Raw genomic sequence first — 13202 nt, forward strand, 5'->3', positions numbered from 1 at the left:
GCTCTGTTCACCAGGACTCTGTATGGGCTTCCCAGATGGCTCAGTGGTAAACAACCCGCCCGACAATGCAGGAGATATAAGAGATGTGGGTTTGATTCCTGGGTTGGGATGATCCCCTGGAGTAGGAAATGGCAAACCACTCCAATATTCTTGCCTGGAAAAGTCCGTGGTCAGAGGAGCCTGGCGGGCAACAGTCCATGGGGTCGCAAAGAGTCAGACACGACTGAAGCAACTTAGCATGAGCATGAAACTCCATGTTCTGTGGTCTTATGTACTCTTCCCTTGTGTTAAGTCACTTCAGTTGTGTCTGATTCTTTGTGACCCCATGGACTGTAGCCTGTCAGGCTCCTCTGTCTATGGGATCCTCCAGGTAAGAATACTGGAATGGGTTGCCATTTCCTACTCTACAGGATCTTTCTGATCCAGGGATTGAACCCACATCTCTTTTATCTCCTGCATTGGAAGGCAGGTTCTTTACCACTAGCACCACCTGGGAAGCCCTGTCCTCCCTTACCTGACTTCTGCATCTCAAGCAAACCCTCCACACATTCCCACAAACCATGTTGGTAAATACTACTTTTTTTTTTTAATTGGAGGCTAATTACTTTACAATATTGTGGTGGTTTTTGCCATACATTCACATGAATCAGCCGTGGGTGTACATGTGTTCCCCATCCTGAACCCCACTCCCACTTCCCTCCCCATCCCATCCCTCAGGGTCATCCCAGTGCACCAGCATTGAGCACCCTGTATCATGCATTGAACCTGGACTGATGATCTATTTCACACATGATAATATACATGTTTCAATGCTATTCTCTCAGATCATCCCACCCTCGCCTTCTCCCACAGTCCAAAAGTCTGTTCTTTACATCTGTGTCTCTTTTGCTGTCTCGCATATAGGGTCATCATAACCATCTTTCTAAATTCCATATATATGTGTTAATATATTGTACTGGTATTTTTCTTTCTGATTTACTTCGCTCTGTATAATAGACTTCAGTTTCATCCACCTCATTAGAACTGATTCAAATGCATTCATTTTAATAGCTGAGTAATATTCCATTGTGTATACGTACCACAGCTTTCTTATCCATTCGTCTGCTGATGGACATCTAGGTTGCTTCCACATCCTGGCTATTGTAAGCAGTGCCGCAGTGAACATTGGGGTACACATGTCTCTTTCAATTCTGGTTTCCTCGGTGTTTATGCCCAGCAGTGGGATTGCTGGGTCATATGGCAGTTCTATTTCCAGTTTTTTAAGGAATCTCCACACTGTTCTCCGTAGTGGCTGTACTAGTTTGCATTCCCACCAACAGTGTAAGAGGGTTCCTTTTTCTCCACACCCTCTGCAGCATTTATTGTTTGCAGACTTTTTGATACCACTTTATAACTTGGCTTGAAAACCTGTTGAACAGATGTGTTACTGACATATAAGATTTCTAATAGGTAAAGATCACTTTTCTTTTTCTATGGCATAGATGACTTATCTGAAATTTAAGGAAGCTTTCTCAAGGGGTTCCTTATTTATGCAGCTAAGATCAGACTCTACCGTTAAGGTGATCTTGTTTTCTTGAGAATCAGTGACTGCCCATGAATTTGTGCATGTTGACACAGAAGAGGCCTAAATCCAAAGAATTTAGCTCTAATGAGCTGCTGCTGCTGCTAAGTCGCTTCAGTTGTGTCTGACTCTGTGCAACCCCATGGATGGCAGCCCACCAGGCTTCCCGTCCCTGGGATTCTCCAGGCAAGAACACTGGAGTGCGTTGCCATTTCCTTCTCCAATGTATGAAAGTGAAAAGTGAAAGTGAAGTCGCTCAGTCCTGTCTGACTCTAGCGACCCCATGGACTGCAGCCTACCAGGCTCCTCCGTCCATGGGCTCCTATATTTTAGCAACTCCTCTCTGTTGACAGAAAAGGGAATAGCAACCCTGAGAACTTCAATGGTTCTCTCACAGTTACATGACAGGTTAATAACAGTGTTGGGTGGATTTAGGACTTTAAACTCTGGATTGCTCAATCTAAAGTATTGCTCAGACTTGATTTAAAAACAGAAAATCCAGTATTAAGTGGAATCACTAAAGAACAAAATCATGAGAAATGATAAAACTTAGAAGGTGACTTCAGGCTTTGCAATTGTTCAAACGTATTAAAATAATTCTTTTTCTGTTGGCATTTCTTTTTTTAATTGTGGTAAGTATACAGAACATGAAATTGACCACTGTAACTGTTTTTGTGTAGAGTTTAGTGACATTAGTGAGATTTAGTGACATCAGTACATTCCTGGTTGTGCAACTGTCTCTGCCATCCACCTCCATAAATTTGTTTATCATCACAAACTAGAACTCTGTACCAATTAAAAATAACCGTTCATTACCCATTTCCCCAGCCCCTGGTAAACATTTCTACTTCACTTCTCTAATAATTTGACTATTCTAGATACCCGATATAGGTGAAATCACACAATACTGTCCTTTTGTATCTTGTGTATTTCATGTAGCATAATATCTTTTAGGTTCATTCATGTTGGAGTATGTATCAGCATTTTCTTCTTTTTTAAGATTGAATAACATTCCATGGAATGTCTATACTGTATTTTGTTTATCTATTCATCTGTTGATGGATATGTCTATTGTTTTCACCTTTTGGACATGTGAATAATGCTGTCATGAACTTTGGTGTACAAATATCTGAGTCCCTATCTAAATCTACTTTAATCACTTTCTAGATTAAGTTCTATATTTTTCAGTGAACATGTTTTATATGTATATCCTTTTGCACCTTTTTTTGACAGCAGATCTGATGAAATAGGTGTAGTGTATTAATACTTAATTTTAAAAATTATAATTTAACCTAATTAAAAATTTAAATTAATTTAAATCAAAATGTATTTTATTTTATATTTTTGACCTTGATCTTCAAACTTGTGAAACACTTGGGAGCTACAGAGTTAAGATATGTATTTTTAGAAAATTTACCTGACTCCTTTATGGAGAATGACTTGTATGAGATCTAAAATCAAAACAGAGAGAGCGGTAAAAGCTATTTATGGAGTCTAGGTGAGATGTTGAAGGGGACACCTAAGACAGAACCTCACTAATGTTAGTGTAAATGCCCTTCCATGTAATCACAAAAGCAGAAGACCTTTCCATTGTTAACTTTATTTCTTTTTAATTTAATTTAATTCAAAATTTTAGATTAAAAATAAGTTTTGCACAAAGTTTTGGGAAACTACTGAAATTACGTTCTACCCCTTTAATAAACATATGTGCATTAAAGTCTACAAACAATTTAGGGAGTTTATGGATCCATTCAGTTTTATTTTTAGGTTTCAGGTTTAAATGTCTAGAATTTATTTCAATATTCCCTAATCATGGACATTCCTGAGGCTTTGAAACAGCATTTTCATTCTTCACTTCATTAGTAGAGCTAGGCTAGGTACCTGCAAATCAGGAAAATACATGATTATGTTATTATTTCTGACCTGGTGCTCACCTCAGTGCATTGAAATATATGAACCACTTACTAACTCCTAATTTGAACATACTTAACCATCTTTCTTATTTATTAAAAACTTTAGTGAAAAAAATAACATCAGTGGCACTAAAGAAGCAAAGATCCCTGATACTCACGTGTGTGGATTCACGTGCTGCAATCAGTGTGTGCAGTCACAATTGGGTCACTGATGGAGGCTAAAGAATATTGAGGCGTATGAAAGAGAAAGCCTAGATTGCCTTGACAGACTGTTAGTGGAAATGCAGATTTTAAAAAATCTACTAATGAGGACTGCCTCCCTGCACGCCAGCAATGGCTGCTTTGCTCTGTTCAGATGCAGGGCTGTGTCTGAGGAAGCTTCGTTCTCGCTAAGTTCTGCTTGAAGTTCTGCTTGTCGTACTTCTTGACAACAGCAGCCTTCATTCTAGTGGGGACGGCACTGGAGCAAGATGGTTTGGAACAGGTGCCTAGTGTGGGCCAGGGTGCACACTGGGGTGGTTTCAGGACAGCAGCCAGGTCCCCAAGCATTGTCACGTTTTTTTTTTTTTTTTAATTTTATTTTATTTTTAAACTTTACAATATTGTATTAGTTTTGCCAAATATCGAAATGAATCCGCCACAGGTCCTCTGCTTTGTTCCTGGGAGTAAGTAAGTGTGTATGCTCACTTTTCAGGAATCTTGATCTCTTACAGGCTTTGATAATTTCCACTGGTTTTAAAACCAGCTAATGGGATTCATCTTCCTGCTTTGGACTCCAGGCTTGGGTTGGCCAATATGTGACTGGAGCCCTTCACCCCTATGGAGGATTTCCAAGACTGTGATATCCCCCTCCTCTTCTGTGTCCCCTGTTTGGAGGAGTGGGTCTTGACTCAATTGCTGCTTCTTTCTTCCTATGTGGCTCCATGTGGTCTTCCCTTACAGCCGTGGTTGTAGAAGTCTTTCTGCCAGTCTTCTGTTTGCTTTGAGTGAAACTTGCTCCACCAGTAGATATATCTTTGATGTGTTCATCATGGGAGGTAAGCTCAGCGTCCTCCTATTCCACCATCTTGATCTCCGAAATCCTCACAGAGAGCTTCTTGAAGATGAGGCGTGTGACTCATGGATCCCTTCAGACATGTTGTGTGCTGTGCTTAGTCGCTCAGTCATGTCCAGCTCTTTGCGACCCCATGGATTGTAGCCCACCAGGCTCCTCTGTCCTTGGGGCTTCTCCAGGCAAGAATATTGAAGTGAGTTGCCGTGCCCTCCTCCAGGGGATCTTCCCAACCCAGGGATTGAACCCAGGTCTCCCACATTGCAGGCAGATTCTTTACCATCTGAGCCATCAAGGAAGCCCTCAGACACATTGGCAGAAGCCAAAAGTGGAGATGAGGATATTTTTAAAGATTTGTGGAGGAGCCTCTTGTCTAATGGAGGTAACTCCCATGACATAACCAGGAGATCCACAATACTTGAGATTTTTATATCATAAGAAACATGGCTAGTATGGGATGAAAGAGACAGGGAAAGGATGAGAGGAAATGAAGCCTTTGAACTCCCACAGAGGAAGAAACAAGCTGATAAACTATTCAGCTGAAAACTCATGATATTTTATGGAGAACAAAGGAGAATTCTGAGGGTGAAGAATTAGAAGTTAGAACTTCAGTCTCACAGGGCTGAGTTTCAGATCACAGAAAATTGTTTCCAGTTCTTGAAATCTAATACTATTTGCCCACTTGGATGTCAAAGTTTCTTATGACCAGTGACTGATGTTTCCCTTCCAAATTGTTGCACCTAGATTAATAAAGATCAGTAACCCATGTCTTATATCTGCCCTGTTACTGTTTCTTGGAAGCAGAAAACCTGTTCCCTAATTTCATAGGTCCACAGATATAAATTCTACCTCTGGATGGATCATACCCTGATTCTCACCCATACTTATTAAATTATTTGGATGCTATAATTTGGGAAATTTGAGCTAATGATATTTAGATGAGATTTTGAACTATGGATTGATGATGTAACAGTTTAAGACTTTTTGGAATGCTGGGATGGGGTGAATACATTTTGTCTGTGCAATATGCTTGAGTTTTGAGGTGCAGAGAACAGGATATAATAGGCAGACTGTGTCCCCCTAAAGGTATCCCTGTTCTAATTCTTGGAACCAGTGAATATGCTACCTTATGTGATAAAGGGACTTTGCAGATGTGATTAACATAAGGGTCTTGAGATGGGGAGATTATCCTAGACTATCCAGGTGGGGTCAGTGTGATTACTAGAGTTCTTCTAAATGAAAGAAATTAACAAGAGAGTAACAGAAAGAATGTGATAGAGGAAGGAAAAGTCAGAGTGATATAATTGTCAATTGGAAGGAGGCCATGAGCCCAGGAATGCAGGCAGCCACTGAAAGCTGGAAGAGGCAAGAAAAAGATTGTCCACTTAAGTCTCCAGAAAGAATGCAAGCCTGCCCATGTCTTGCTTTTACTCCAATAAGGCCCATTTTGGATTTCTACACTATAAGATAATAAATGTTGTTTTTTGCCTCTAGGTTTGCAGTGAATTTTACAGCAGCCCTAGGAAGCTATTACAGTCACCATAGGAGGTTAGATCCCTCCTAAAGGCAGGAGAGTAGTTTGCTAAAGCCAACTTTGAGGGCCACTAATTGCAGTAGCCATTGCATTATAATTTGGATGGATTCTAGAGCAGCACGTGGGCTTTCTCTAGTTGCAGCAAGCTGGAGCTGTTCTTCATTGCCGTGTGCAGGCTTTTCATTGTGGTGGCTTCTGTTGTTGCTGAACACTGGCTCTAGGGCACACAGGCTTCAGTAGTTGTGGAACACCAGCTGAGTTGCCCTGTGGCACATGGAATCTTCCTGGACCAGGGACCAAACCTGTGTCCCCTGCATTGGCAGGTGGATTCTTAGCCCCTGGAGCATCAGGGAAGTCCTAGAGCTTTTCTTATTTGGGCCTCTATCCGAAGTGGGCTGATTTTAAGCACACATGAACTTAAGTAAAACATATAAATTAGAAATATGTTGTCTACAGAATGTAAAAAGGCCTAAAAGATGTTGGAGCCATTGAAATATTGTGGTATCATTAGTTGTTTCTTTACCATGTGAGTGATAGAAAAGTTTTAGACCAACCAAATCCTTCTGAGAAATTTAACTTAGGTATGGGGTGGCGTTGGGGGCATCCCTGGTGGCACAGACAGCAAAGAGTCTGCCTGTAATGCAGGAGTCCTGGGTTCAATCCCCAGGTCAGGAAGATCCCCTGGAAAAGGGAATGGCAACCCAGTCCAGTATTCCTGCCTGGAGAATTCCATGGACAGTGGAGTCTGGTGGGCTATAGTCCATGGAATTGCAAAGAGTAGGACACAACTGAGTGACTAAACACTTTCACTTTCATGGGGTCTTGAGCTTTGTGTGGGGGCGATGGCGCATCCCTTTGTGTGAGCTGCTTTGAGAACATTTCTGTCTTGAATGAGTGTGTGGAACAAATCACCTTGGAGGAGGATATCCTCAATGTAATGTAATACCTATGATCCTAGGGGAAGTTGGATGTAGTTAATATTTTGCCAGCAAAGATTGTGGCCACTGGTAGAGCTGTTGAAGTATCCATTGACAACCAGTCAGAGCTATATTGTGCCTTTTCCAGTGAAAGTAAGTGAAAGTGAAAGTCACTTAGTCCTGTCCAACTCTTTGAGACCCCATGGACTATACAGTCCATGGAATTCCCTAGGCCAGAATACTGGAGTGGGTAGCCTTTCCCTTCTCCAGGGAATCTTCCCAACTCAGGGACTGAACTCAGGTCTCCTGCCTTGCAGGCGGATTCTTTACCAGCTGAGCCACAAGGAGGCAAACTATAGGCGAGGGTCTGCTTAAAGAGGTACTGAGCAGAACATATTAGCCAAATCTATGACTGCTAAGTATTTTCCAGTAGATCCTTGGATAAAGTCAATCATTTTACTGAGTATGGAAGCTGTAATATGTGGGACTGTGCATTATCTGTTCTCAAATCTTACAATTTAGTTAGATGTCATGACTGATGTAGGCATGCAAGCATTAAGAGAGTGTGAAAGATTTATTACTCAAATAATAAGGCCTTTTTGAAAGAATGGGACAGGTTCCCAAGTACCTGAAAAATGTCCATCCAGTGTACGGAGGGATGATTAGCTTGAGTTTTTATTGTGAGTGGGGGCGGAGGGGGTGGTATGTGGTGAGGATTACCCCTCATTGACCTGACTTGCATGGTTTGAAACTTCCACTTAGGGCCACGAGAGGGAGCATGCACCTTTCTAACCAGTTTGCCCCGGAAATGGAGATAGGGACGGAAGCCCACCAGCATCAAACATCAGAAACGAACTCAGACTTTTGATTACACCTGGGTAATTGGGAGAGAAACCAAGTTAGTAAGTAGAAGTACAGAAGACTACTGAATCACAAAACTATTTGTATATATCACTTTAAATCATGAAGATGAATTTTTCTAAAACAGAATGAGCAGAGACTCTGGAACCAATCTTGACACATTATCTTAAACTAATTAACTTTGTTTTCTCAGCAGTAAAATGAGACAGACAGCGATACATTTACTTAAAGCTTAAATGGAAGTTTTCATAACTTTAAACTAAAGAGCATTCCTAAATTGTTGCAAGGTCCTCAAGAAATACTTTCAGTATACAAGATTGAATGAGAAACCAACCAAACATCATAAAAATAATTCAAAGTTACAATCAAATGTTAGTATCATCATGCTAATGTTAATACATGTTGTGTGACACATTTAGTGTGTTTAACCCATTGATGTTTTTGTAGGTTTTAAAGAGGAGGAGAAATCATACAAAGTTTTTAACTGGTTTCTGCCTGAAGACTGTAATGAAGAATTTAAGAGGTCTTTTCATTCCTTTATGGAGAAAACTTTTGGGGGCAGGTAATTTTTTTAATTATTCAAACTAAAGAGTCACAGTTCAGTTGAGTTCAGTTGCTCAGTCGTGTCTCACTCTTTGTGACCACATGGACTGCAGTACGCCAGGCTTCCCTGTCCATCACCAACTCCTGGAGCTTGCTCAAACTCATGTCTATCAAGTCAGTGATGCCATCCAACCATCTCATCCTCTGTTATCCCCTTCTCCCCCCACCTTCAATCATTCCTGGCATCAGGGTCTTCTCAAATGAGTCAGCTCTTCGTATCAGGTGGCCAAAGTATTGGAGTTTCAGCTTCAACATCTGTCCTTCCAATGAATATTCAGGACTGATTTCCTTTAGGATGGACTGGTTGGATCTCCTTGCAGTCCAAGGGACTCTCAAGAGTCTTCTCCAACACCACAGTTCAAAAGCATCAATTCTTTGGTCCTCATCTTTCTTTATAGTCCAATTCTCACATCCATACATGATTACTGGAAAAACCATAGCTTTCACTAGATGGACCTTTGTTGGCAAAGTAATGTCCCTGCTTTTTAAAGAGTCACAATTTTGGTAATATAAGTGAATGGATAGATGCTTAGAGTGAGGATGTGATAAAGGATGGTTGGATGGATGGACAGAGGGACAGAGATATGGATGAATGATACTGATATTCGGGTAAATAGATGTTTCACAGTACATCACCCATTCCAGCCACTCAAGGCTTTTCCTTGCTGTGTCCTTTCTTCTGCTATAAGCATGAAGGTATTACACACACACACACACACACACATTCCTGTAGCAAGTGGGAGGTAGATAGTTTCTTCTGGGATTTCCTTATAATACTTCACTTACAATCTTTGTCTATAATTTCCCCAACACAGAAGTATATGTATCTCAACCTCTCACTGTTGGTAGGGACATTAAAGACACATTTTTATTTATTTTTTCATTTTCTCCTCATATGTTTTTATTAATGGAGAAGTCTTTTAAACAGTGCTTTTGTAGGAGTTAGCATCTGGCCATGTAAAGTCCTTTTAAAAAGCAGTCAACCTTGTGCAAAATAAGACGTGAAGCTGACTCTTTTTGCTTCATCTGACATGAAAAGGAACACATAACTCCTTACTCTTAATGTTAAAGGAGAAAGACAGAAATCCATGCCTATCTTGGTTAATTACAGAGGTTAATTACTATTTTATTCTTAAAAATCTATTTACTAATCAAGCTACTGCTCAAATCTGACTATTTCCATAAAACCTCTTTTCCTCACTCAGACTGGATGACCACGGTCCCTCTGGTATGTGCATTAATCCGTCAGTAGTGTCTGCTCTTTGTGACCCCATGCACTGTAGCCTGCCAAGTTCCTCCATCCATGGGATTTTCTAGGCAGGAATACTGTAGTGGGTTGCCATCTCCTTCTCCAGGGGATTTTCCTGACCCAGGGATAGAACCTGGGTCTCCCGCATTGCAGGCAGATTCTTTACCGTCTGAGCCACCAGGGAAGCCCTCTGGTATAGGTCTGATCTAATCTACTCAACTGATACTTAGTTTATATCATCTTGTGGTGTTAGTTATATATTTTAAGTATATGCTTTGTCTATTCCTCCCTACTTTAATATTTTGAGGACAGATATAAGTAACCAGGCATTCTTGATATTTTTCCTATTTGTTAGTTTAATTTTAATTATGACTAATGAATTACATTCTAGGAATTTTTATAACATTACTAAAGTTATCCAAAAGTTTTGGTAACCACTTCTTTGTTATATCTTAAAAAATACACAGTAGAAGATGATGTGAGCCAATCACTTCCATTGTTGTGACTTGAAGTTAACCCTAAAGATCGGACAGAGATCTGCATATTGCTAATGACTTCTTTATCTCTGGGAAATCTCTATCTGAGGCAGAGTGGTGCAGTGGCAGACAATTATAACTATGCCAAGGTACCAATTCTCTTGGTCGTCCATGCAGTCAGGAAGCTTCTGATGTCTCAAGGCCTTGCACTTGTTACCTCTGGTATCTCAGTGTAGATGGATATCCTACTTCCCTTGGTATTGTACAAAGAGGAAACAGAATCATAATCTGTTTAGGCAGTGGTGGGAAAGCATGGCAAGAAGATAGCTTCCTAGGATAGCCCCATAGGTGATGTCTTAATTACACGTCAGTAAGCTTTTCTTCTCTGGCTCCCTTAGCCTGCAGTGAACTGGAAAGGCTAATCATGTGTTTCAAAACCAGACTTTTCCCCTTTGTTTACTGTGGACATAGAAAGATAGAATTTCCATTTTTAACTGAGATTTTGAGTTCTAGTATGATCTGATAACCTCTTGGATGAGGAAATCTGTCATATGTGAATACACAGTGATTTTAAAAAATAGTGTGTATTGTCAATATTTATGGGATTGTGTCATCAAGTGATTCCCACAGTTTTGCTGAGTAAACAAAGAAACCACTCATAAAGGTTCAGTATGTAAGTAAAGATTAAGGACAGTGTCACAGAATTCATCAAGTAGAAAGAGACCTGTGAGCCCTGCTGTGGTCAAAGAAGCCTGCCAGAGCAGAAGTCCCAATGATGGGAATTCCTTTTCCATTAACATAATTCATCTATGCCAAAGGACTTCAGGAATTACTGTCTGAGAAGTGTCATGGAGAGTTCTAGGGATTTGTAGCAGTGAGGAAAGGGAGTAGGGGATGGAACGGAACACTCTCAAGAGCAGAACATCTGCCTGGACTGACTGAGGGAACGTGTATGGACGGTGGTGGAGTGGGATGACTGCTGCTGGGTGTGGGCTTACTTACCTGGAATATTTTCTTTGTAGCCCAAGATTTTTTAATTCAACTTTTTAAAATTTTTGCCGCACTGGGTCTTTGCTGTGGTGTGAGGGCTTTTCTGTAGCTGTGGCATGAAGGCTTAGTTGCTCCACAGTATGTGAGCTCTTAGTTCCCTGACCAGGGGTCAAACCCAAGTCCCCTGCACTGGAAGGCAGATTCTTAACCACTGGACCACCAGGGAATTCCCAAGATCCTTTTTTAAAAATTGAAATATAGTTCATTTACAGTATTTCAGGTGCACAGCAAAGTGATTCACTTCATATATATACACACATGTATATCTGTATATATATGTATAAGTAAGTAAGGAAGTGAAGTCGCTCAGTCGTGTCCTACTCTTTGCGACCCCATGTACTGTAGCCTACCAGGCTCCTCTGTCCTTGGGATTTTCCATCTGAGACGTTTTACCATCTGAGCCCTACACACATTTACAGGTTTCCCCAGTGGCTCAGTGGTAAAGAATCTGTCTGTAATGCAGGAGTTGCAGGAGACTTGGGTTCAGTCCCTGGGTTGGGAAATCTCCCCTGTGGGAGGGCATGGCAACCCACTCCAGTATTCTTGCCTGGAGAATCCCATGAACAGGGGAGCCTAGCCAGCTACAGTCGTAGGGTCACAAAGATTCAGACATGACTGAAATGACTTAGCATGCTTGCACACACACACACACACACACACACACGTATTCTTTTTCAGATTATTTTCCATTATAAGTTATTACAAGATATTGAATATAGTTCCCTGTGCTCTACAGTAGATCTTTGTTGGTTATCTACTTTATATATAGTAGTGTGCATATGGGAGAAGGAAATGGCAACCCACTCCAGTATTCTTGTCTGGAGAATCCCATGGACGGAGGAGCTACAGTTCAGTCCATAGGGTTGCACAGAGTCGGATATGACTGAAGCAACTTAGCGAGCCAGCGAGTGTGTATATGTTAATCCCAAATTCCCAATTTATACCTTCCCCTTTTGGTAGCCATGTTTGTTTTCTATGTCTGTGAGTCTATTTCTGGTTTATAAATAGGCTCATTTGCATTATTTTCTAAGATTACATATAAAATGATGTCATATGGTATTTGTCTTTCTCTCTCTGACTTACTTCATTTAGTGTGATAATCTCAAGTTCCATACGTGTAGCTGCAAATGACATTATTTCATTCTTTTTTATAGCTGAGTAATATTCCACTGTATATGTATACCATGTCTTCTTTATCCATTCATCTGTTGATGGACCAAGGTTCTTTTATGTATTGTGATATAAACACTTTCAACAAATATTTATCATTTATTTATTTTTCTTGCAGATGCAAATTTGAACACTTTTTAAATATTATGGAACTACTAGGGCATCACTGCAGTCATTTGCTAAGGAGAAAGGATGTCATGAAGTCTTTAAAGAATGAGAACTTCGACCTGGTGATAGTGGAAATGTTTGACTACTGTCCTTTCTTGGTTGCTGAGAAGCTTGGGAAGCCATTTGTGGCCATTCTCCCTTCCGCACTGGGCACCGTGGACTTTGGGCTACCAAGCCCTCTGTCTTATGTGCCAGTGTTCTACTCCTTGTTAACGGACCAGATGGACTTCTGGGGCCGAGTAAAGAACTTCCTGATGTTCTTTGAGTTCTTCAAGAAGCAGTGGAAAATCCAGTCTGCATATGATGACACCATCAAGGAGCATTTCCCGGACGACTCTAGGCCAGTTTTGTCTCATCTTCTAACAAAAGCAGAGCTGTGGTTTGTTAACACCGACTTTGCCTTTGATTTTGCTCGGCCCCTGCTTCCCAACACTGTGTGTATTGGAGGTTTAATGTCCAAACCTGTTAAACCAGTACCACAAGTAAGTAAATGCTGAGGGTGAGGACCCATGCAGAAGTCCTCAGTGCAGAGCTGGTAGCCACCCTGTCACTGGGATCCTGGGAGTGCATAAGGTGAGGCAAGTGAGGCTCCAGGGGACCCTTTGAAAGGAAAGACTCACTTTCAGTATCATGAAAGTACAGAGTTAAG

At 40.9% G+C, this 13202-nt stretch overlaps 1 protein-coding gene across 2 annotated transcripts in view; it reads left to right on the top strand.

The window, feature by feature from the left end:
- The window catches only part of UGT3A2 (UDP glycosyltransferase family 3 member A2), a 32219-nt gene that overhangs the window by 2533 nt on the left and 16484 nt on the right, over nucleotides 1–13202 (top strand). The window contains 2 exon segments of one of the 2 annotated variants that reach the window (NM_001076087.1): nucleotides 8285–8399; nucleotides 12504–13035. In NM_001076087.1, coding sequence (NP_001069555.1) covers nucleotides 8285–8399; nucleotides 12504–13035 — 647 coding nt within the window. 2 annotated transcript variants of the gene reach the window in all.

The sequence above is a fragment of the Bos taurus genome, chromosome 20 (assembly GCF_002263795.3).
Source record: "Bos taurus isolate L1 Dominette 01449 registration number 42190680 breed Hereford chromosome 20, ARS-UCD2.0, whole genome shotgun sequence".
Lineage (NCBI taxonomy): Eukaryota > Metazoa > Chordata > Mammalia > Artiodactyla > Bovidae > Bos > Bos taurus.